The 27,541-nt window shown below is 35.8% G+C and overlaps 1 protein-coding gene across 4 annotated transcripts in view; it reads left to right on the top strand.

Annotated features, from left to right (window-relative positions):
- The window catches only part of LOC149575720 (uncharacterized), a 102,804-nt gene that overhangs the window by 64,140 nt on the left and 11,123 nt on the right, over nucleotides 1–27,541 (top strand). For all 4 annotated transcript variants that reach the window (XM_089815493.1, XM_089815494.1, XM_089815495.1 and 1 more), the window contains one exon: nucleotides 24,461–24,595. In XM_089815493.1, coding sequence (XP_089671619.1) covers nucleotides 24,461–24,595 — 135 coding nt within the window. The remainder of the gene's footprint in view (nucleotides 1–24,460; nucleotides 24,596–27,541) is intronic.

Genomic DNA, 27,541 nt, shown 5'->3' with positions numbered 1-27,541 from the left:
ATCCGAAGATGCTAAAGGCTGCAATCATTTTGGGGAAGAATTGATCACTCTATGTGGCACATTTGATCTCATAATTTGTAATGGTTTGGTTAGATGGGCTAAGTCAGGCACTTTCACTTGCAACACATACAACGGGGCAAGTGTGGTAGATTATGTAATTTGTTCGCAGAATTTGTATGAAAATATTGAAGAAGTTGAAATAGGAGAGTACATTTGGGATCTCAAATCAGATCATAGACTGCTATACGTAAATTTGTATTGGGCAAAGGATAGGCGGATTGGAGCAAAAACCCAAGGCCCTCAATACCCCCCTTCTCAGGGCAGAATTTTGTTAACTTTAGAAAACAGTAACACTTTCAGAGCTACTCTTAAGGAACTTTGTATGGGACACCCTATGTATAAACATGGTGTTAACAGTTATGATTTATCAAACCTGATTCATGAGGCTCTGTCAAAATGCAAGAGAGCAAAAAATAGAAAATCTGAAACTAATTGTTTTCCAGCCAATGCTTGGTTTGATAAGGAATGCAAGAGGGCTAGGAGAAACCTAAGGGAGTCAAATAAAACTAACCTTGACATTCAGGCCTACAAACAGATCCTAAAGAAGAAAAAAACTGATTTTATGTTCACAAGGAGAGGAGCTAATTTTCTTGGGCAGAAATAACCCCAAACGTTTTTGGAAAGAACTCCAACCAAGGAGAAAACAAACTGAAAATAATAATATTACTGCCACCCAATGGTTTGAATATGCTAAGAAACTTTATGAACAAGAGGGTGGAGTGGGACAGCCACCTTTGGTCAATGATGATACAAATCTTTTCACTGTGCAAGAGATAGAGGCAGGGATTAAGAAGTTAGGTGGAGGTAAAGCAAAAGACCTTGTTGCGCTCCAAGCAGAATATTTGAAGTGGGGTATGAAAACTCTTGCACCGCACATCACTGAAATTTTCAACAAAATTTGCCATGAAGGGTTTCCAAAAGATTGGACAATCAGCCTTGCAATACCACTTTTTAAGAGTGTTGATGTTAACAATCCCTCCAACTACAGGACTATAATGATCAATCCCCTCTTTGCTAAACTTTTTGGCAGCATGATAGAAACTAGGATTAGCAAATGGGCAGAAGAAAACCATAAACGTGCTAAAGGGCAAGCTGGTTTTAGGCCAAAACACTCGACAGTGGATCACTGTGTCACTTTGAGACACATTATTGAAAAAGAGTGGGAGAAAAAGGAAGAGGTATTTTGTTGCTTTGTCGACTTTAAAAAGGCTTTTGACACCGTTCCGAGAGACAAGCTTTGGTTTAGGATGGAAGAATTGGGGATTCCTATGCATCTCAGAGCTGTTGTTCATAGGATGTACGAAGAGGTGAAAGTTAAAATCAGAACTTTAGATGGCATTTCAGAATGTTTTAGGAGCGATATTGGGGTCAAACAGGGCTGCCTTTTATCTCCTACTTTGTTTGGTTTATATTGACAAACTGGAAGAGTGGTTAAACATGCAAAAGGGTGAAGGCATTCCGCTAGGTGAATTTGTTATAAAGCTGCTCCTATATGCGGACGATCTCATTTTAATTGCCAAATCTGCCTGTGGTTTGCAAGATCATCTATCTTCTCTTGAGTGCTTTTGCGGCATGGTGGGGACGCAGGTCAATATCAGCAAGACTAAGGTTATGATTTTCTTTAATAATAAAAAACAACACCAACATGAATTTTATTACAATGGAAGTGTTCTTGAAGAAGTTGCGGAGTATAAATACCTTGGCATCGATTTCAACAAAAAACTAAGCTAATCTAGTTGCAGGTATAAAAGGATATTAGGTGGGTGGAAGGCTTTTTATGCTCTTCAAAATAGGTGCCGTGAAGTAGAGTTGTGGGATTGGAAAACTATTCAAACCTTGTTCGGTCTTCTTGTGCTGCCAGTTGTTTTTTACGGGTGTGAATTATGGGCCAGCAACACTACTATAGCAAGTGCTTGATCACAAGCAAGTTTAAAATCAAAAGCACTGTTCCATATGATATCATGCTAAGTGAAATGGGGGCTGCTCTTATTGAAGCACTTGCTATGGTTCACCTTCTAAGCTATCTAAAAAGAATCGAAAAAATGGAAGAGGATAGATGGCCTAAAGTGGTCTTTAGTGACACACTATGTAAGCGAAAAAGGACATGGATGCAACAAAACATCAAATGGATGAGTAAATGGAATATTCAATTCAATATGCGCCCCACAAATAATAAAGAAATAAAGGTCTTTGTCATGGAGAAATTTTACAAGAGAAATTGGGGAAGCGAGATCGGAAGGAAGAAATTATATTATATAAATGAGTTCAACCCCGCTTCTGATAAACTCCAAAAAGCATACATAGGAGCCAACATTTCTTGGAGGGCTAAAATTCTTATTGCTCAGCTGAGAACCAACTCTCACCAACTTCGTTGTGAGACCGGGCGTTGGAAGAGGCCAAAGGAGGCTTGGGAAGAGAGAATTTGCAGATTCTGCAATTTTGGGAAAGTGGAAATTGAACAACACTTTATTTTAGAATGTGAAGCCTACAAGAGTAGTAGAGATAAATTTGCGGACACTATATGTGACAGTTCTTGGCATAACCTATTCAACGAAGAGTACATTGAGCAATTGGGTGGACTCATCATCATCTTGCACAAGCAGTGAACGTTGCTACTTAAATCTGCTTGAGTTGTCTTGCTGTCCCATAGGCTATTTTTAGTCTCGTGGACGTTAAAATTTTATCTATTTATCTATCTATCCTCTTTGCGAGAAGATTCACAAGAGAAACCTATAAGAGAGATAATAATGACTTCTCTTGATGTTAAGCATGAGATTGATATGGCTAGTGATGGTATGGATTTTTTGGGCAATCACAAAGCATCTTCTTGGGTGATGTTGACTTCAACTATGACACAATTCATACACATGAAGATAAATCAGAACATGGCATTCAAGGAATCATGGGAAACATGAAGCAAAAGCCTTCAGTGTGGAAAGATTTGCAAGACCATTTGGCGGTAACAGATGATAAAAGATCTCCAAGAGTTATCAAGGATGGACACTTCTCATAAGCACTTAGAAGACCTCCTTTTGATAGCCCAAAGTGAGGAAATACAAGAAGAAATTCAAACCTCTATAGCACCCACTTCTATGATGCAAAATGACAATGTTAGATGTATAAAAGTCGAACAAGTTGATGAAAGAATTGAAGAACTTCACAAAGAAATTCCTTGTAACTTAGTGACATTGTTTGAAGATGATTTATTTGTGACACTACCACCTTTAATTACATGGGGAGAAAATAAGTCAAGTCAAAATTTGGTGGTGATTGATGATTCCAAAGAAAGTAAAGAAGAGGTCAAAATTCTGATTGGTACAACAATAGTTTACTTTTTTGTTCTCATGAGTTTGCATCTCCTACACATTAAACAACTAATGTAGGGGAATCTACAAGTGTTGAGTCTACAAGTGTTACACATGAAGTTTTCAATGAAGAAGCGCTTGTAAAAGTTGAAGCCATGATACAAATGCACGACAACAGTGCTGATTGCTATAAAAGCAATAATATATCTCTTCATCCTCAAGAAAATGCATCCCACAATTATAGAAAAGACAATGTTATGGGGTCACCTAATGTTGGCATTCAAGTATGGGCAGATAGTCATGAGACATGGCTTGATGATGCAACTAGTAAGAGGGCAGATTTTGTGCATCATATCATAGAAGATGTAAAGAGGATTCAAAGGATGAGTGATGAGTTGCTTCACAACTCTGGTTTTACTGTTGTTATTGTCAGAGTAGTGTGGTGGATTGGTGGAGCAATGTTCTTGAAGTTGATATGGGATCTCGGCATTTGGTTTCAGCATGCATGTAATGTCCCCTTTTTTTGGGACATTATAATTCTGTGTGCTGGCTAGCTTCGCCTAGGTTTCAGGGGCGGAAAGGTTCTTTACAGGGGTTCAATTCGAGGTTTGGCCTAGGCATTTCCAGTTTCAGACCCATCAGAGCAGTTTTGGCAGGTTGTCCGAATACTTACTATTTTTAGTAAGTGAACAGAGCTTAGTATTCTGGATATCTCAGTGTTGGTTTGGAAGTGTCTCGTCGAGAGCTTTCCAACGAGCTATTGCACGTGCTTATCCGAGTTCATTTGGTCAGTTATTTTAATTCTTGACGATTATATGGTTTCCTGACTAAGTGACTATTAAAGTCATTTAACTTGTCACTTTATTTTAAAAAGTTACTATGTTCACTTAAGTGGCTAAAAGACAAAAAAAGTGCTTTATCCCACATTGCTTAAAAGAGTTCGCATCACATTGAGGAAAGCAATAAAGGTACAACTGGCTCTACATGGGAGGATATATATGAAGATTATAATATTCAAGCAAATATTAATCTGGGAACTGGAAACAGTTGCTGGTTTCTTCTTCTAGGACGCAAACCCTTGGAGAAGCGTTCGAAGGTTGGACGCAAACTTAGCCTTCTTACAGGTTTCTTTTATATTTCCAATCTGACTGTCATTTTCTATTTATAAGATTGGATTACTTGAGTTTGTGCACGTTATTGTATTGTTGATGTATAATACAGTAGCACATTTTGAGTTATTTAACTCCTGGTTTAATATGTACTTCTGATTATTGGAGAAATAAAACAAGTTTTTCTGAGTTTCTTTGAATGCAAATCTGTGGGTTACAAATTGTTTTAAGTTCTGAAATTTATATCCAGTGTCAGTTTATTATTCGGTTTTAAACCTGCAAGTCTATATCTCAGTTTTTAGTAGAATATCCGGAAGGGATATTACAATGCAGGTGCAGATTGTTTGAGGGCAAGCAATTTCCAGGAAACGAGGACTGTAATGCCCCCAAATGTCAGTGAAATAAATAAATAAAATTAAATATTTTAAAGTTGTGCTTATAAATTAAATATTAAAAGGATTGCTTTATTTTAATCAATATAATTAAAAGTGACTTCAATAAAATAAGAATTATTAAATGTCACTTGAATTAATAAAATGACTTTATTATAATGACAACTTTAAATTACAAGATAAAGTTGCTTGTTGGAGGGAAATGAAATAAATTATTTCTCTCAAATTAGGGAAAAGGCTATTATAAAAGGAGAGAAAAGGGAATTGTGAAGGCATTCTAAAGTTGTTATTTTTATTGAGTCTTTTCTCCATGGACTTGAAGCTTCGCTTGAAGTTTCAATGAAACCGTCAAATGGAAGTCCTAGTTGATTTGGTGATTTGGACAAGAACCCAAATCAAGTGGTCGATTTGCTCTAGGATTCACAGGTGCATTACATTGGTCACTTTTGTGGATGAGTATCCCACTACAAATGATCATATCTCATAGGGTCTTGGATGATATTGGAAATGAATCATGTGGGAATGTTGCATGCAATTTTTATGCATCTTCTAGCATTGTAACAACAATATATTTGATGTAAAAGCCACGCATGTTTTATGTCAGAACCATTATCAATAGATTTTTGTTTGTCATGAATTCTTTCTTTGAAAATCTATATCGTTTCCTTGCATATTTAGTTGGTATGTTTGCATGTTGTTATTTTGGATTGAAATGAAGCAAAACATGTCAAGAATTGAAATCCAAATCCAATTTGAGACAATATCCTAGTTTAGGATATTTCATTTGAATTCTTGTTTATATTTGGGTTGAATAGATTCAAAGAATTCATGTGGTAGCAATTTTCTTGTCCAGGAAGGACAGTATATTTTCAGCTCAAGTCATTTATTTGTTGCGTTCAAAATCTCTTGGGGAGGGCTAAGAAATATGCCTCTTTGAGGACATTGCTGGTGAATACCAGTCCATATCCAAAGAAATGGAGTTAGGGAGGGGGTCTTTTAATTCCTGATTTGCAAGGTATTTATGGGGATTTCTTGATTTGATCAATTGAGTTTTGTGGTATGATTTATTGATCTGAGTATTGCTGATCTTTGGCAAGACAATTTGAAGGAGAATTATTGGAGAACATCAAGATAAGTTCTATTTTCAGAATTATTCATAGAATTATAAATTGAATATAATGATAAAACTTAATTATTGGAAATGAATCATGTGGGAATGTTGCATGTAATTTTTATGCATCATCTAGCATTGTAACAGCAGTATATTTGATGTAACAGCCAAGCATGTTTAATGTCAGAACCATTATCAATAGATTTTTGTTTGTCATCAATTCTTTCTTTGAAAATCTATATCATTTCCTTGCATGTTTAGTTGGTATGTTTGCATGTTGTTATTTTGGATTGAAATGAAGCAAAACATGTCAAGAATTGAAATCCAAATCTGATTTGAGACAATATGCTAGTTTAGGATATTTCATTTGAATTCTTGTTTATATTTGGGTTGGATAGATTCAAAGAATTCATGCGGTAGAAATTTTCTTGTCCGGGAGGGACAGTATATTTTCAGCTCAAGTCATTTATTTGTTGAGGTCAAAATCTCTTGGGGAGGGCTAAGAAATATGCTTCTTCGAGGACATTGCTGGTGAATACCAGTCCATATCCAAAGAAATGGAGTTAGGGTGGGAGTCTTTTAACTCCTAATTTGCAAGGTATTTATGGGGATTTCTTGATTTGATCAATTGAGTGTTGTGCTATGATTTATTGATCTGAGCATTGCTGATCTTTAGCAAGACAATTTGAAGGAGAATTATTGCAGAACATCAAGATAAGTTGTATTTTCAGAATTATTCATAGATTTATAAATTGAATATAATGATAAAACTTAATTATTTTTCATAAAGTTAGATTTATAAGTATAATGCAATTCTTTTCTTGAGTTGGAATTTGTTTCAAGGGAAAAATCAGAAATATCCCAAAAAAGGACTTTACAGGCAACGCGTTGTTGGCTACTGAATTAACAGCTTTTGAATAACTCAGTGATAGGAACAAAATACATCTAGGGGAAGCTAATTCCCATGTTTGACATACCCATTCAAACATTGGGGCCAACTATAAGGCTATACTCCTTTAGGCTCTGCAAGAAACCCTTGAATCTTCTATGCTTATGCAAACAACATAGACATGAAATAACCACCAATATGATCTATGAACTTGATAAACTAAGTAATGGCAACTCTTGTAAGCTCCTAAACAGAAAGGGAAAAGGATAATTGATTAAACATTTGAATCAGCATAACCCACATATGGAACAACAATATACATGCACTCTCCAAGCTATTCAGTCCCTTATCCATTGGGCATTAAATAAGTCTAAACATTCATACGGATATCTAAGACATACTCATATACCCAGATATTAGATCTATCCATTCACCTTGCAAACAAACATCTACCTTCAAAATGAAACTCATAGTTATCGAATCCTCCCATGATCCTTGCAATTCTGTCAATGCATATCAAACAATTTACTCAAGTCCTTGACCCAACAACAAAATACACAATGGCATACAACTTCAAAGCCAAGTTGCAACTGGACAATATGCACCTTGTACATATATCATAGAAAATTACAAACCCATAAAGAAGAGATAAGGTTTAGATTGAGACTTTCAACATAGCTTTGTATTTTTCCTTGAAACCAATACATCAAATGTATGCAAAAAACTCAGAAAATACACAACATATGATTGCAATATCTAAATGCTTAAAAGAATTTACAATGTCGTTCATAATAGAGAAAAATGTTGGGTTTGAATGGTGGGATCACAGTTAGAGCTCTGTTCAGTAGTCTGGAAACAACCATCAACAACCCTAGAAAATGAGAAAAGAAGAGAATAAATAGATAGGAAGAATTCCTGGATCGAATCTGGTATTGCCATGTGTCCACATGAAACTCTTCCTCCTGCTGTTATAGAACTTATGTCTTCTCTCCTCAACCGAAAATTAAATTTCATCACTATAGTACAACAAACTTGCAAAAATATCCCCTTAAAATGATGAGAAAACCCTCCTTTGATGGAATATCAAATAAGCATCCAAAATGTGCAGGAGTTTTCAATTTAATTCTGTTTGTCTTCTATTGCCTTTAGTCATGGAAATCTCCAACTACCTCTTGCTGACAGAGCCTTATCATTTACAGCTGCTTTCAAAACATTTAATTCATTCTTGGTGGCTGTTCAGTTAATCTGATTTAATCTAAATCTAATTTTATTCCACCTGAAATTCAAATCTTCATTATTGCTGAGAATACCCCGGATTTTACAAAACTGCCTATTACTTCTGCTACTGAAGATTTGTGCAAATTTTGACTACGAAAATGGAAAATACAACTTCTCCCGTTTCCGACGATATATTATACTCCATATTTTGGATAGAAATGGTGCCTCTGGTGCTGGTCTAAAAATTCCAGGCCTGTGGCCATGAATAGGGCTTCTAAATTGAAAAATTTAAAATTTATATAGTCTGAACTATATGATATAATCATAGTCATTTAAATTTTTCACTTTTTCAATCTTAGGATGAGCATTCAAATTGGAGAATATTGATTTTAATTTTTTAGGCTTCTTTCAAATTTACCTTATCACCTACCACCTGGGTGCCACTTGTCAGCGTCCCATTGGTCAGATGACACCCAAGCGGGACCCACATTATTTTATGCGTAACTTCTAAACCTTTGAAATTTTGCCTCCTGACCATACGAGCTTCATGATCTTACTAACTCATTGTAGCATCTTAAGTTTGCACTTTTGGCTTTATGACCCTACGCTTTGTTGTGTGTTCGCATCCTTCCAAATTCAAGCTCCCGATCTTACGACAATTTCGTAGCATCTTAAAGCTTCATTTTAGCCTTCTTGATCTCCCGATTCCTTGTAACATTGTGACTCTCCTCACCTCTCCTTTTGACCACACGACCATTTTGTATTGTTGTAACTCGATACCCAAGCCTCCCCGACCTTGCGATGTGGTGTAGCATTGCAGCTTTAATTTGAAGCCTTTCTGAACTTACGTTGTGTTGTAACATTGCAAGTCTCCATGCTTAACATCTCTGACCATACAAATTTGCCTCCACGTCATCAATTGCGCTGTCAACTTTTGTGAAAATTTCGTTGACTTTATTTCCCACTAGCTAGATGGGGCCCTCCAACCATCTCGTGTCTTGCGTCGTAAAGCAAAGTGCTTTAAACACTTTAAATGGGTAAAGTAACCACGCTGTTGTCAATGTAGGACAATGGAATTTGTAGTATTCGCATTATCCCATCCATACATTGTATCCTCCAGGAGCAGATCCAAACCATCTATAGCATAGTTTCCAGCAAATGAAAGATCAGAGGCTGGTTGAACCCAACTGGACAGTTGAAACCACCCATGGAAAGAACTCACCAAAGGGTGACTAAAAGAACTGGCGAAGAGCTAGTTGTCTGTCTGTTTGTTGATAGAAAGAGCATTGTTCCGCACGCCACTACCCCTAGAAGGGCAAAGGCACAGCTCGAAATTGATCCCTGATAACAAACTATGCCCCCATCCACTTGGGGTTTAAACCTGAAGGAGAAAAAGAAAAACAATTGATTGGGAACAATTAACTACATATATAGTAGCATGTTAATACAGCAGAGTGTTTTGAATGAACACTTAATTCTTGCCCCATTATCGTGGACTTTCTCCCATAACTTTGATGGTGGCTTCACAAAACACATATGATCTTCTCTTGGATGAATCGCTGAGTTCAAAATCTCCTCTGGCAATCTCTTTCATTGTCAATGTCATGCTTTGACGTCACCAGGCTTGATGCTATTTGAATTGTGTTCCATGAAAGCATATCCTTCATATAGGAGACTGCGGAGGCGTGCAAAGATTGAGTCCTTCAAAATGGTTAACCACGGCATCTTCTTCATGCATTTGGCATGCATTCCTTAACTAGCAATGCTTTGAATTTTGCTATTTGTAGAGGCCGCGAGGGTCGTAGAGCATGCAAGAACAAGAGCAGTCCAAGCTCCGCATTTATATATCTGCTGCCACAATCAAATATCCACATAAGGCAACGTGAACTTTGAAGAGTCCATTTAGCATTGGGTAGTTCACATGCAGACTGGGAGTAACATTGTTGTCAGGTGGAAACGTCCATCTTAGCTCACGACACATACTCACATCTAGTTCTAGAAAGTTGGGAAACTTCTGAAGGCCTCTCAACCTTTTCAAGTTGTAATCTTTGGCACATAGCTTTTCCCACGAGATCATGAGTTCAAGAATCTTCACGTTTTTCAATTCAGTTGCCCCTTTCCATTCTTGCCGAAGCTCTTTATATTCCTGTTAGGTCAAGAAACCTTTCCATGCATGTTTCATTCACTCCAGTTGGTTCTTTACGTTGTTCATTGAGAGCAGCTCCAATGTCACAAAATTCCATATTACAAAGCCCAATTTTCAATTTAATCTCATTCTTATTAAAAGGTGAAACATGGATAGGATTTGGGAATTCATTGGAGCTCCTTAACAATTTAAGTCTTTATTATGAAAGATTTCCCAACATATTCTCTCACGTGAAAAGTTCAAACTTCCTTTTCACTAAAAAGTTCAATGTTGAATTGGTCCTCAACAAATGTGAACCCTGAGACTCTTATGACAAGCTCATTTACATCTTTCATTTGCTGATGCGTTGAAAAATCCACAAGTCCTTTCGATCATAAAGAATAAATGTGCATGCTAGGAATATGCAATCAATTATAGTCATTTTGACTTCTTAAAACATATTCAATCCTCTCCACATCTTATCAATCTGGTAAGATCAGTCGGGCCCCCAAAGTGCGTTGGCTAAAATATTTTTCAAACTGAAACATGTGATCCCTGGAAACCACTGACTTGACTCCTTGAACAAATTAGGTTTGATCTAGATCAAAATCAACCACTGATTGATCATTTAAAACTGTTATTACCCTGTTATTTGCAAACTGTGATTCACTGACAGGAAGGCCCATAGGATGGCTTTAAAAATTGACCAAAACACCTGATTGAGCCCTGAAAATAAACACACTGACTCTTTGTTCCACATTCTTGTACCTTGGCAACGACTCCGGGGTCAAAAGATATTGAACGTCAAAGTTGCATTCTCTGAAATGCCTGCAAACAAACATGTTAGAAAACCATAAAATGCATTCAGTTTTGGCTTCAAAAAAAGGTCAAACTGACACTTGGGGGTACAAAAATTGGGGCATTAGTTTATTATCACGAGGAGAGTATAAATCTGTGATTTGGGCTCATGACTAATAACTTGGCGAATTTGGCAAACGGTGAAAATGGGGTACTCAGAATTGCAAAATTGGGAACACCAGCAGAACAATGATTTTCACAAATGGAATGGACCTGGGAAAGTGTGCAAACGGATTGGTCAAGACTTGAAAACTGATACACTTAAAGAATTTTCAGAGTAGAACACAATGGTACAAACCATTTGGTCTCATCTATCATGGATTCAGAGTTATGACATCTCGAATAGGGGTACCGATCAATCTGCACTTTTAAGACACCAGTAAAACTTTAGAAATTGCATTTGGAATCAGGGTTGAAAATTAGTCAAACGGATTCGTCATAGGCTCAAAACTTAATCATATCATCTATCTGACTCCTAGAATGCAATGCACAAGGAATTTTCTCAGTAGAGTCAACTAGGTCAAAGTTATAGCTGGTCAAATAGGGCTTCCTAGAATTTGAGAAATTTGCATCAGCATGACACCAATAAACAACCAACTTTGATGGATTCAAAACCTAGTCAAAACAAATCGAAACAACTTGAAATCTGAAACGTAGGTTCTTTGATATGCATATTAAATACTCCCAAAGCGGTGAGTCATGAAATTTTACCAAGTGCAAGATATTCAATTGCAAACTAGGCTTCCTATCTCTATTTGACACTTCCGCAAAATGCAGATCCGAATATTGCTCAAAACGAAACGTCATGGAATGATTCAGAATGACAATTTATCATCATGAGACATATGGATATGCTGAGTGCAAAGTTTTAGAAACATTAAACTCTATAGACCTCAAAAAAACGGCAGGGTATGCATGCATTAAAAGTGCTTATAGGGCTCAATTTTTTAGAATGGTACTCAAAATCTGGGCTTCAATTTTGAGTCGCAACAGTGGTTCTGTTTGGGGATGCATGTCCCTTGCAAGCATCACAAGGATTCAGATCTCTGGAAGAAGCAGACCACTCCAACAAATTTGTCAAATAACTTGATTTAAAACAAGAAACCTACTTTAATTGTACAAGATGATGGCCGTGGGCCACCAAAACCTCTCAACACTTCTTACCTCTATTGAACACATGATTTTCATTTACATCTCCTTGAGGTAAGCTCAAAAAATCACTTCCATTATTTTCACCAATAACATCAGAATTTTCAATTAGCTCAGTTGGCAAAACAAAATAATCTTCCTCACTTATTATAATGCATACTAGGAACATCCTCAACAAAATGCTCACTATGAAAGCAGGGGTTAACATGCTCATAGAAATCAGGATCAAACTGAAAACCTTCATCTACATATGACTGATGCATGCTATCAATAGGAAACACAAAGGCTTCATATTCCACTTTGTTCACAAAGTTGCACATGTCAAGAGATTGCAACTCACCTTGTGTAACCGGGTGTGAGGAGTACATAAAATCTGCTTTCTCTGTTCTTGCAGTCCTGATACTCATCCAGTCAGATTTATCACACGTTGAAACCTCTTCACATAGAAACAACTAATTAGTCATCAAGTTTGAAAAACTACCATGAAAGTGCTCACAACAAATTTGCTGATCATAATCATAGTCTTTATCTAATAATATGTTAAAATGAGCCTTGAACTCACCAATCTTATCATTACAAGATTCATCAGCATAAAAGGGAAACTCATAATCAGATTTACAACTTCAAGCCTTTTCCTTGTCATCATAAGTATAATCAAAATTTATTGCAGCATCATCGGAATGAGAAGAAATTGAAACAGTACAAAATTTCTCTTCAATCACATCTCTCACATCTAACAAGTCATCATGTGCACAGACATTTGAGGTATTGTCATATACACTTCCAAAGCTTGACAAAGATGGCTCTGATTCTATTTCTCTTTCGATATCAAACTTTGGGGAAATGACTTCATTAAATGAAGAAACATCATAAGGAAAAATATGAGCATCCTTAGAAACACTTACACACCTTTCAAAATCACGAGCTAACAAAGCTGAAATTTCATTAGGGTTCAAAAAGATTTCCTCACAAATCTTCTTCTCTTGACTGTGATTATTATCCAGATGACATGAAGAACTCATAACAGCAGGACCATTGGTATGACAATCTGAAAAATCAGAATCGCCACTACACCCATTTTCATCATAGTAAGAATTACCTTTACTACTGTTATATATTTCTTCACTCTCATACGCACTGTCACAAGATTCATTTTTAGTCATGCATCCATCTTCCTCATGCTGTCTCCAATCATCTGATTCACTAAAATTTGAATTCTTCTCTTCACACTCGGAAGACAACTTATCACTATCTACGGATTCTTTACATTCGTTCTGACTTTCAACACATTCACTATCATCATTAGAAGACTCAACATGAATTCTATCTTTATACAAAATACTTTCCATCTTCTTGATGTATTCTTCAACTTGCAAAAGCTTTTGTAATCTTAAATATGCTGGCCAGTTAACTGAATCAGGCATAAAGACATCTAGGAAAACAATAGGTAACGAAAATTCCTTTGGTCTTGAAGAAAAATGCAACTTCATGAGTGCTGATTTGAACTTCATATAAACTTGATAATCTCCCAAACCTTGATTACTTCCTACCATATTCCTTATGAAACTGACAATCTTATTGTGGATTTCCTTTTTCAATATAGCAATATTTTCAATCACACTTTCATAGCTTGATAGACTAACCTCAGATCTGAGATCCAATTCCATTTTGAAACAAAACTTTTACCTCTTTCTCTTAATGCTTAAAGTCACTAAATAGAGACACTGATTTCTAACACGTGACTTCCATGAAAAGATAACACATGAAAATCAAAATACCTTAAGTGCTGATGCTGAAATTCGATCTTCTAATTTTGCACAGGTGTGAACCTCAAGTTCTTCACACCATTTATCAAAATGGTGTAGAGCCGCCATCTCCTTGAAGACGACAAATAAATCACAACAGTGATTCTCTTTCTAACATTCAAATTCTTAGAACAACAGATGCATACAACACTTAAAATTAAATAAAAAACTGATATCTTCTTTTCCAAGAACTACTATCAATAGCTTCAGATCTGTCCACACAAGCTGAAAGTCCTTCAAATTTTTTAATATGAAATTAATTAGGATATTGGTACAGAGATTTAGAGTTGCCACTCACACTTGTGAGAAATAAAAATATAATTTGTCACATAACAAATCTGAACCGTACTTTCAATTGTAGGAAAAATGCAAATTATCAAACCACTCTTGGAGATTTACAAATTTGAAAAAGAAAACAAACCCTTTTGTTCATTCTTGACTCTGATTTTACAACACTTCGAAAACAATATCCGACTGAATTGATTGAAGATGAACTCTCTTAGTACCAATACAATTTACACTCAACCCTCAAAGCCACTGCTGTAAATGAATAAAGCATTACTGTGATGCATGATTTTGAGTAAGAGATTGGAAAGAACATCAGACAACTTACTGCTACAACTTGTTCCATGCACTTCTTTTTGTTGTATTGAATCTCCCTTTAGATTCTCAATTTGTCTACCTTAAAGATTCAAAAACAAGTCCTCAATAGATGTGAACCTTGGGACTCTTATGACAAGCTCAGTTACATATGTCATTTGCTAATGCATTTAAAAATCCACAAGTCCTTTTGATCATAAAGAATAATGTGTGCATGCTAGGATATGCAATCAATATTAATCATTTTGACTTCTTAAAACATATTCAATCCTCTCCACATCTTATCAATCTGGTAAGATCAGTTCGACCCCCAAAGTGGTTCCAGTTTAAAAAAATTTCAAATTGAAACACTTGACCCCTGGAAAGCATTGACTTGACTCCTTGAACAAACTAGGTTTGATTTGGATCAAAAGTAACCACAAATTGTGATTTTCTGACAGGAAGGCCTATAGGCTGGCATAAAAATATAAGGTAGGCTACGTTACTGAGAGCGGAGGGGTGAATCGGGAACCAATAAAACTTAATCTTACTTCACCAATTAATCCTTCACATATTGTTCTGATCTAATTGCATGCTTGAAAGAATGAAAGCAATAAAACATTTATAACACTTTGAAACAAGATATGGTGACCCAGAAACCTTCCAAATAGAAAGTAAAACTGGGCTGGGGATGATGCCCACAAGCTTTAGTACTGCAGTACAAAGTTAACTTATTAAGGCTTACAATTGACCACTTCTAGTGATTTGTGTCAAATAGTTTGTCTCCAAATGATTGTGCTTAGGTTTGAGAACGCCAGCCACTAAAGTTTGTTGAATGGTTCATTCATTTCTAGGGTTCCAAGCTCTTGAATTGAATAGTGATAGAAAGACCAAATGTCATGGACAAGAAGTACCTTTGGTTGAATTTGTGATTGCGCTCCAGTGGGGTCTAGTGCCTCTGGAATTGCTGGACTCAGTTTAAATGCAAGAGCTTTGCAATCCACTCCATGAACCAACATTTCTGAACCTTTTTTAACTTTGCTCCTTGAAGATGCTATCGCTCGGTAGGGTTTTGAATACGAGAGAATCTTCAACAACAATTGCTTAAATCGCTTAGAGGGTCTAAATTTGCTCTTCACTCTATGCTCTGAAAATTCACAATGAAACAATACAATTAATTTCTTTGTTTTAACGAATTTCTTGTTTATGATCGCCATTAATGCTTCGTACATATACTTGCTCGGTGACAGACCGTCCACTTGGTTTGGTCTTTAATGCCCAGAAGACACCTTCAACTCGGTAGGAACTCCCATCTCAATAGTTGTATCTTGAAGAAGATATGCAACCCGACCTTGCTTGGTAAGGTCTTGCGACCTAACCTTGCTCGGTAAGGTATTGAGTTTCCATTATCACTTGGTGATCCTTGTGCATCTTGAATGCAGATATGGATCTTTCTGCTTGCTAGCTGGAACAGATGTTAGATGACTTCTTCTAAATCATAGTTCCAGTGATCTCCATAGGGAACTAAATTGAAATGGTTGGACCACCCAACTCAATGACTTGGGTGTCAACAAATTCATGATTTTAGTTTGCATTTTCTGGAGATTTCTGTAACCATTGTTGCCTCATCTGTTTTTTGATGTTGTCAACTTTGGCTTTTTTTTCATCTTCAATTCTTCCTCTGTTCATATAGTCTTTGGCAAGATGTCCAAGTTTTGTACAAATAAAACATCTGTTTGTAGTATTTCTTTTCCTCATGTGATGTTTCACACAGTTTGCTCCAATGTGCCCAAACTCACCACAATAGTGACAGCTACACCATGTGTTATAATCTCATCAAAATATTGCTTTCACAATTTGTTCTGCAAGGTTCCACTTCTTGGTCTTACACTCTGAAGATTTGTGTCCTTGTTTATTGTAGTTGTGACACTTAGCTTCAAACTTAGGTTTCTCTATGCATTCACTTGCCCTATGTCCATGATTATTGCAATTGTAACACTTTCCATTGAATTTTTTCTTTACCATTGCTCCAACATTTGTTTGATGTATGACCTATCTTACCATGATGATTGCAAGTAGGTTTTTGTTCTTTTGAGCTCCTTGCTGAGATGATTCACCTTCTTCTGTATATCCTAATCCAGCTTTGCCTTTGTGTCTATTCTAATTTTGCTCATTCAATTGATTCATGATTTCTTGAGATTTCGTCGTTCTCTCATTGGTTTGCTTTTCAATGCTGAGATCATTCTGTAGTATTTCATTCGTTGTTCTTAGATTGATAAGCTCTTGATTTGCATCATTGAGTTGATCAATAAAGTCTGCTTCCTGAAGGTATAGTTGTTGAATGTCATTGTCCTTTTCTTCTATCTCTTTTTTGGCTTTGTCCTTTTGTTCCATGACCTCACACATTCTGATTGATTGGATTTCTGGCTCTCTTTTCAGCTTTCCAACTTCTTGAATATTGTAATTCTTCTCTAGTAGGTCTTTTATTGCGGCATCAACTTCATCTAAATTTCTTTTTGGGCGTAAGTTTTCAATTCTTTCTTCATTGTGGAGATTGTCATCCATTTGTGCTGCAAGATTTCTCCTTCTTTTCAATGATTGAGAGAGTTGTTCCTTTGCTTTCTTGAGTTGTCCAATGGCCAATTCCAAATCCAACTTTCCATTCTCAATAGCCTTGCCTAGCCTATATACCTCCATTGCCTCTGATCTTATCTCACGTTGTTAAACTTCTTCTGTGAGAACCAAATGCTCTGATACCAATTGTTGGAAATATAAGGTAGGCTAGGTTACTGAGAGGGGAGGGGTGAATGAGGATCCAATAAAACTTTATCTTACTTCACCAATTAATCCTTCATATATTATTTTGATCTAATTGCATGCATAAAAGAATGAAAGCAATAAAACATTTATAACACTTTGACACAAGATATGGTGACCCAAAAACCTTCCAAATAGAAAATAAAATTGGGGTGGGGATGATACCCACATACTTTAGTACTGCAGTATAAAGTTAACCTGTTAAGGCTTACGAGTGACCAATTCTGGTGATTTGCCCTGTTAGGAGCTATAAGGACTATGAGGTCCACCTTGTTAAAGGATTTACAAACATACAACGAAGCATGCACTCTGTTAGGAGATTTAGCAAAAGATTGTCAAGGTCACCCGGTTAAAGGATTTAACTGATACACCTGTTAGAATGAATCAGTGGCTGATCTTTGATTTACAATTTTGATTTCCTGAATGAGATTCCTTGTATTGCAATGATCACCTGACTGTGATAGATAAATCTCTATTGTCTCTTATACTGCTTGTAGGCTTCTTTAATTCGCACTCATACACTTCATATTCCTTCTCAATTACACACTTGGATATGATACAATGAGTTCCACATATATCAATCCAAACAACTACTTATTGGAGTTGGCTACAATACCAAATTCATCATAATTCACAAAGTCAGCCCAACTGCTATAACTCGGGTTCTAAAGACAAACTCGGTAATGTTCTGATACTTGACAAACACTATCAATGTTTGGAAAACTCTGGCACTCGGTTGAAGTTGAAGCTCGGTCCATAATAATCACTTTTGAGTAGCTTGAACTTGGTCAACACTGTGTGACTTGGTGAACACTGAGAAACTTGGTAGCTGTTGAATCACTCGGTTGACATTGCATGACTCGGTCAACACTAGATTCACTTTGTTAACACTGCGAGCTCGGTAGACATTGTAGATTCGCAAACTGTGATTCACTGATAGGAAGGCCTATAGGCTGGTTTTAAAAATTGACCAAAACACCTGATTGAGCCCTAAAAATAAACACACTGACTCTTTGTTCCACATTCTTGTACCCTATCAGATTTCGTCTCATGACGACTTTGGGGTCTAAAGATATTGACCGTCAAAGTTGCATTCTTTGAATTGCCTACAAAAAAAATGTCAAAAAACCATAAAATGTGTTTGGTTTTGGCTTTGAAAATAGGTCAAATTGACACTTGGGGGTACAAAAATTGGGGCATTAGTTTACTGTCACGAGGAGAGTATAAATCTATGATTTGGGCTGATGACGAATAATTGGGCAAATTTGGCAAGTGGTCAATGTGGGGTACTTAGAATTGCAGAACTAGGAACACTAGTAGAACAACGATTTTCACAAACGAAATGGACCTGGGAAAGTGTGCAAACGAATTGATCAAGACTTGAAAACTGGCGCAATTAAAGAATTTTAAGAGTAGAACACAGTGGTACAAATCATTTGGTCTCATCTATCACGGATTCAGAGTTATGACATCTCAAACAGGGGTTCCGATCAATCTGCACTTTTAGACACTAGTAAAACTTTAGAAATTGCATCTGGAATTGCGTTTGGAAATTAGTCAAATGGATTCGTCATAGGTTCAAAACTGAAACATATCGTCTATCTGACCCCTAGAATGCAATGCACAAATGAATTTTCTTAGTAGAGTAAATTGGGTCAAAGTTAGCTGGTCAAACAGGGCTTCCCGAAATTTTGAGAAATTTGCATCTGCATGACAACAGTAAACAACCAACTTTGAGGGATTCAAAACCTAGTCAAAACAAATCAAATCGATTTGAAATCTGAAACATAGGTTCTCTGATATGCATACTAAATACTCCCAAAGCGGCGAGTCATGAAACTTTACTGGGTGCAAGATATTCAATTGCAAATCTGAACATTGCTCAAATTGAAACCTGACAGAATGATTTGGAATGACAATTTATCATCATGGGACACATGGATATGCTGAATGCAAAGTGTTAGAAACATTAAACACTTTATAGGCCTCAAAAAGACGACTGGGTACGCATGCGTTAAAAGTGCTTATAGGGCTCAATTTTTAGAATGGTACTCAAAATCAGGGCTTCAGTTTTGAGTCCCAACACACCTCATGTGAATGAAGTCTTTTTCTGCCTTTTTGCCCTTTTGACCTTTCTTGGGTTTACCTTGGTTTTCTTCTTTCCCAATCTTCTCAATGAGGGCTGGGTTTTTTGCTTCTTTCTACTCTAGTTCAAACAATCTCTAGTCTATTTTCCTTTTGGAAGAAATTGTTCCAAAGATTCTTGATCACAGGAGCATAAATACCTTTACCAAATGGTTCCCAGGATGGAGAGAATTCGATTAAGGCCATAGATACAGTCTTTTCCTTTCCCTCCACCTTATACCAATCACTGTAAGCTGATCATAGCTACTGTGTTGGTGTCACTCAAGCCTGTGACATCGAATTTGTCCTTTACGAACATATTTTGAGAGATGTTCACACCTTGATAAAGAGCGGTGAAGAAATCAGACATCTTCTTTGCTGATTTCTTTTCAGCAATGTGAGAAATCAAATGATCCTTCAGGGAAGCCAAGATGATAATTTTACCTTGACCATTGTCTAGTTATGATCAGCCAATTGAGCAGGTTAAGTTGGAGGTGTCAACATTGTTTCCTCAAAGATCCAAAGAGCTACTTTTTCCAATGATATCTGCAACGTACACTTGAAGGGGGAGAAAATTAAAATTCCCTCTAGGTGGTCACACTCCATATGGTTGAGACTGATCATGTATCAGCAACCTAACTAGGTGCAAACCAACACCCCAATTGCCAAAGCAACTAGGGCATCACACCCTACAGCTTTTCACAAGTTTGGATCTTTTCAATCACTGAAGACTTCACAACCACAAAATAAATCATCCACCTATCTCAGGTTAAAATAAACCTTTCCAATTACTGGAAGATTGTGGGCATCACACCCACAACCTATCACAAGTCAGGGTGCTTGTCACAAGCTAGCTTTAATCACTGAAACTTGTACATCACAGATACTGAAACTCTCTGACAAGTACCTTTAGCAGCCATTGTCGTCCATCAAAACTTTGGAGATTTCAGATTCTTTGCTTTGATACCATGTTAAAATTGCAGACCATGGTATGTAGGTTCTGCATTAAAGAAATTCACCGAATTTGTTTAATTGAAACATCTATTAGAACTATGTCATCAAGTACACTAACTTGTAAACACAAATACTGAAAGCTAAGTTGCCGGTACAGGTACAAATATGTGGGTATGGTACATGGGTATGACAATTTCTTGGGAGGCGGTTTGGGTACATCTAGGTACGTCAGGACAAAAAAATATAAAAATCATAAATATATATGTATAAATGCATACAGCCTGAAAAGTAGAATATTAGCCATTATGTTATCTACAGCAGCCAACAAATTAAAAAAATAAATATTATTATTACATAATACAATATTAAACAATAAATAAAAAATTATTGATAATATAATATAATATTATCTATGCATGAAAAAACTTACAATTTAATTTTTAAATGTTTTAGAAACTATAGAAACTTATAATATTATATAAATCTTCTACTATAAATATATGCAATATTTTAAAGTTTAACACTATTATCATTCTAAATAATTTTAATACTATTATCATAAATATATGTAATATTTTAAAGTTTAATAGGCAAAAGCCTACAACGCAACGGTAACTTGCGAGCCTCACATGAGGGAGGTCTTGGGTTCGAATCTACCTTCACTTAACATATAATAATAATAAATCTAGGCTTCGGCTGTTTACCAATAAAAAAAAAAAGAATAGTTTAATACTACTTTAAATATCCTAAATCATTCTAAATATTCCTGTAATATCTTTCCTAATTATCCTAAGTGCTTTTGAGTTATATATTTAAAATAAATTTTAAAAAATCTTAAATTATCCTAAAAATCCATGTTGCCTAAATCAATTTAAAACTTTGATAGACTAAGAACTTTTATAAAATTTCTTTCATAGCTACCGCACACAGGTTGCTCTGTCATTGCAGCTACCATTTCCAGAATGCAGACAAGGCGAATGTCTGCACGACTGTCTGCAGTGGATTCAAACAGCTACCATCTGCAGTCATTACTGTTTGCGGCAGATAGAAAGGAAAGGGAGGAGCTTTAGTTGTGAGATTTTAGAGTTTTCGAATGTGAACAAGAGGTTTTATATAACACATCACCCTCAAATTCATCAGAAAACAAATTCAGAACGCCACATCAGCACTCAGATTCGAAGTCAAATCGCCAAGTCCAGATACAGGTTGTAAAAGTCACATACGATGCAGGCTTTGAAAAGTCAAACCATGTCTGATTCCATGGTGATTTCCAACGTGTCCGATTCTGATTTGTACTGTACCAGCATTTGAAGGAAATTTCTGAAGTACCAGTAACCTAGACTGAAAGTACTAAAATAAAAATAAAAATAAAAATACTGAACTAGATAATTTGCTTGTTAGCCGACTGGATAGTTCCGGCAGTATTTTCTAGTCTGTAGCCGACGGTACCCTAACAGTCTTTGATTTTTACCTTTTTGTCATCTTTATTGGTAGGAAGTTTATCTCTTTCAAACCTAGACTCCGATTTTTCTTCTTCAACATTGTTTAACTGCTGCTGCTATTCTTCATCTATCTTTGGTACATAGCATGAAATTTAGATGTAGGTAGAATATTCAATTTAAACCACTTTTTTTCTGTAGTTCATTTATGCAGTATTGTTGCTTTGCATCTTCTCCTGAGGTTTTTCTTTAACACTTTTGTCACATTTAGAATCCTTTTATTATAGTCTTTTTTTAAATCACCCTTTACTTGTTCGAGACTCGTTAATTCATTCAGTATTTGGGCAGTTGTGGGCAATTTTTTAGATTCCTCAGTAAATGCTGTTTTAACTACTACCTGGTATTTTTCTCATCTGTATCTAGTTGATTTTACCATTTATATATATAATCTTGCATTTTTCCTAAGAAATATTGGACACAAATTTCGTGATCAACATCAGATTTTCCTGTAATAATACACATAAGGATCAAACGTGTTCTTTACCTGGTATTTTTCTCATCTGTATCTAGTACCTGGTATTTTTCTCATCTGTATCTAGTACTACTACCTGGTATTTTTCTCATCTGTATCTAGTTGATTTTACCATTTATATATATAATCTTGCATTTTTCCTAAGAAATATTGGACACAAATTTCGTGATCAACATCAGATTTTCCTGTAATAATACACATAAGGATCAAATGTGTTCTTTACAACTACGAGTTATATTGAGATATATTCAGCATTTACTCTCTTAATTTATTTAACAGAAAGGAATACAGCAGAATTTAGCAGTAAATAACTATGAATTGCCCAAAAGCAATGATCTCAGTACTTGTACATTGTTCTTTGATGATGCCTTTGCCAAATGAACACATATAGCAAAATATACCAAATCATTTGGAAGAAATTAAAATTTAATTTACTTCGTGCTCACTCACAAAAAAAAAAGCATCATCTATCCCTTTTGTTGCCTTCAGTATTGTTTATGCATAAAAGTGCAAAGCAATACAATACTGACAATTGAAGTTAAGAATTGTAAAACAAAAAATATTGGGCTAACAACAAAAATGAGATTCCCAAGAGTTGAATCATCTTAAAATTTGAGTCTGAAAATTGCCATAAGAGACCACTCTTGATATTTTGAAAATTATTTAACAAAGTATAAAGATTGTCATTTACTTATGCCATGAGATTTTGTTTTTACAGCAGGAATCGGGTTGAACTGCAGTGCACCTTTTCAACTTTTTAATGTGACCTTTGATGTTGATACAATGCATGCTCCGATACCACGTGGGCTGGGGAAGAGACTGGACCTAGTGCTTTACAACCAGAAGCTCTCTCCAATAGAGCTAGACGCCTAGCCCACTAATTCTATAAGTTCAGAGGCCTTTATTTCATTGGTATTTTAAGTTCTAAAGCTAAATGTCAATCACTGCATGCTGATTACTGGTCACAATTGGAAAGTTAACAAATATTAGAAAGGGCAAAAGTGCTAGTATTCTAGTCTTGTAAAGAATGATTGTAGATTCCCTACAAAGAAATTTTACAAATGCCAAAAAACCACATTTTGACTAGCACATAGTTAATTGAGGAAACATAGAGACTTTAGAGTTCTTGCTAAATCTCCAAGTTTCCATCTTCTCTATGCCACCTATCTTTAGCTATAGTACAGACTGAGCAACTTCATAGGAGGTTGAAGTTCTAATATTTTGACACTATTATTTTTTCCTCTATAAAAAGGACTGATGCTATTAGCTAAATCTCAAGTCTTGCATTGGATTGAAACTTCCTAGAAAGAGATATGCTTTACTGTGGAAATTTCCATTAAAAAGCCTGCTCATAACAAGATTATCCAAGTAAGTTGTAAAACAGGGGCTTATCAAATACGAGGAAATAAATTACATGCGGAGTTTTTTTTCTTTGTAGTGTTTAAGGATAATTATATGTATGTACATTACAAGGTCCAATGTATTAGACTGTATGAGGTATGGATATTCAGTTAAGTAATATCATGGGGTAAGTGAATAACTAGAAAAGCATGAACTATGTACATTACAAGGTCCAATTTATTAGACTGTATGAGGTATGGATATTCAGTTAGGTAATATCATGGGGTAAGTGAATAATTAGAAAAGCATGAACTTCAGACTCCATGGATGATGTTTGGAATTAATTTACATTATAGACCAAGGTTTAAAACATTAGTGATATCAAGGTTGTATGCTTCATAATTAAACTCTATGAAACAATGTTATTTCTTTTTCTTTTTCTTGAGTGGATCGTTCCCAATTAATAAATGTCATATTATTTGTTTGCACTCAAGTTCTATCGCAGGAAGATAATGCTCTGGCTGAGACCTATTAATGTAATGAAGTTGTTAGTAGTTATAGTTTTTTAAAACTCAAATATGTTTGGGTGTATGCAATTTTACAAAACTTGCAGTCCCATCTAATTTTTATCATGTCTGTCCAATGTTTTTCAGGCACAATCTCGTAATTTTGAGGAATTTCAACTTCTTGCTTCATATTCAAGAAATGATGGCTTATTCTTTAAAAATCTATATAAAGCTCCACGAGTACTTGCATATCGATCAACAAGGTCAACTTTGGCAAAAGAGGCAAGATTTTAATTACTCAGAAATCTTTGCATATGTAGACATATATTAATGAGGGGATGCTTTTCCTCACTAGAGCACTTAGTATATACTAATTGAGAGGTATCCAGTATTTTAGCTTTAGCTCCACCACTAGTTGAAGTGGGTTCTATTCTTTCCTGGTACATGTATTAAATTTCTTTCTTGAATGGGGTATTCAATTTTTCCAAATGTGCGGTTCCTTGCCAAGTGCTTGGTTTGGGGTTCTGGTTAAGGGCTTAGCTCTATAAGTAATTGATTCTAGGTTGTATTTTTGCAAGTTGGCTGGCTACATTATATGTATTAAAACTGCTCCTTGAATGTGGTCTCCAAGTCTTCAAAAGTGGGGTTCGTTGCCATGCTCCTTAGTTTGGGGTTTTGGTAAAGGACTCAGTTGAACAAGTAGTTGATTTTGGGTTCTTAGTTATGGCTATCATAAAATTTAAAACTAGGACCCCCAACACATTTGCTCATTGCCAATTGGGCTCAAGTACTTGAGTTTCCCAAGTTTTGAGATTCTTCGATTATTGGAGCATACAAAGATGCCACATGTCTAGATTATGCTCAATTGTTTATTTTTGCATCTGTACAACTTTGTAACTTAACTATAAATCTAAAAACATTCCAATGAATCTTTCCTAGTTTGGTCAAATGCAATTGCATGTTCAAAATTTTAAAGGTTCTTTCAATGTGTTTACAGTAGTGCTAGGAAATTGGCAATTTAGTTTGCATCTACCATGCCAAGGAATTATTGTAAATATATTTTACTTATGTCACTATTTTTTCATTTGCTTTCTAATAATATTTATGTTGGTAGGCCTGTGAGACTCATTTCTTAACAATAGATAAATTGACAAGCTCATCTGCAGGGGTAGTTGGGGTTGTACTGTTCCAAAGGAGTGTTGGTAAAAAGAAGACGTCTACTGTACCGATGATGAAAAAGAGACATAAAACTAGGTGCAGAAGTAGGAAGTCATGAGGTACTGGTGGGTCATTCAGAATCAGAATCTGAAGGTGTGGCAGAAGAATGGGTGGGGGGTGGCAGTATGAGAATCATCATCAAAGGCCACATGAGAGGAGAATGAGCCCTATCCAGATACTTATTCAAGATATGAAAAGGTGCAGAAGGTTTAAGAAAATAGCAAAGAAATATGATACAACTGACAGGGCAGGCATAGAAAAGGTTTTAGGAGTGGCGCTCCAGTGTAATGCTACTAGTGGAGTATCCTGATCAGACATATTGGAGGCCCTACCCGAATCCCTCTAGGGTCTTTTAATAGAAGAAAATGAAGAGAGGAGGAAAGCGCAACTCATCAGATGGTTGGAGAGAAAAAAAAACTTTTCAAAGAAGAAACTGAAGTCTTGCAGCAACAACAGAAAAGAAAATTAGATAGACCGAGCAAAAGATCTAATTCTCTCATATAGGCTGTAGAACAATAACTATTTTTGGCAAGAATGAAATAAGAAGAGGAGGCACATAAAAAGATCAGTAGCGTTAGAAAATCAACTACAAGAGGAAAAGAAAATTCCAAACAAGAGATGGAAGTTGTAAATCTCTTAGCCCAAATAGACATTACAAAATGAAACCACAGTTAAGGATGCTAGAAGAAGTAACAATTAGCCAGAGAAGTTGCAGCAATGAAAGTTTTAGATAACGAGGATAGAAGCCACGAGATGGGAAGCAAAAAAGATTGAAAGGGAAAAATAAAATGGAGGAAGAAAGAAAATAATGGAAGAAGGAAGAGGAGAAATGAAGAAGGTTAAGAAGGATAGGGGAAGGAGGAGGAAGAGGAGGAGAAGAAAGAGCAAAAGCAGAAGTGCTAGGAGCAAACCAGTTAACTATAAAAATAGTGTTGTTATATTTAGTGTAATGGTCAATTATGGCTTTAGGATTCTGTTTAGAAATTTCATTGGTATCTTTTAGTTTAGTAAGCTTTCTTAGTTAATCGTTTCCGTTATGAAAAAATCTTTTGTAATCTCTTATTTAAGGTGATTTTCACTTCTTTTTAATATCAATATCTTGATAATCATTATGTCATTACTTTTTACAATTTGGTATTAGAGTATGTCTTTTGAGTAAACTTGAATAGGTTCACAGAGAATGTATCAAAAAGGTTCATACAAATTTGTATGGTACCATACAGATCTACCAAGGAAAAATCTACAATTTCTTTCTTGAAATTGTGAGGAGATTTTTATGAATTCAAGGGCAATAAATTGAGGGTTTTTTTGCAAATTGAAAGTTGAAGGATTTGTTTTTGTTTTTTGCATTATTTGTTTTCAGAAAAAAAAAACAATTCTAATTTCCTAGGATTCACAACACCTTGAAGAGTTTAAAGTCAGAATTTCTTGTGCAGGTTGTTCCTGCAATTTTGATCAAAATTGTGGTCCACAAAGGGTTTTTTCTACTGTATCTAAGCATCCCATCAGTTCTTTTTGAAGTGCCAACCTGCACAAAGTTTTTTCCCTACAAATTTTTATAAACAAAAACATGGGCTGTCCTGCAGTTCCACTGGCTTTGCATGTGACACTTTGCCCGCACAACTCCATTTTTCGGTGCATTTTCTACATAAAATGTTGTGTACTAGAGTGTCTCGTAGTGTTGATCATTTGCAAATTGAAAGTTGAAGGATTTGCTTATTGTTTTTTGCATTTTTTGTTTTTAGAAAAGAATAAAAAAAATCCTAATTTCTGAGGATTCACAACACCTTGAAGAGCTTAAAGTCAGATTTTTCTTGTGCAGGTTGTTCCTGCAATTTTGGTCAAAATTGTGGTACACGAAGGGTTTTTTCTACCGTGTCTAAGCATCCCATCAGTGTTTTTGAAGTGCGAACCCGCACAAAGTTTTTTCCCTGCAATTTTTTATACATTTTTTAAAACAAAACCATGGGTTTTACTGCAGTTCTGCTGGCTTTGCATGCGACCCTTTGC

The sequence above is a fragment of the Cupressus sempervirens genome, chromosome 2 (genome assembly GCF_028749045.1).
Source record: "Cupressus sempervirens isolate cs-2001-9-10 chromosome 2, ASM2874904v1, whole genome shotgun sequence".
Taxonomy (NCBI): domain Eukaryota; kingdom Viridiplantae; phylum Streptophyta; class Pinopsida; order Cupressales; family Cupressaceae; genus Cupressus; species Cupressus sempervirens.
This window is presented reverse-complemented; position numbering and strand designations above follow the sequence as displayed.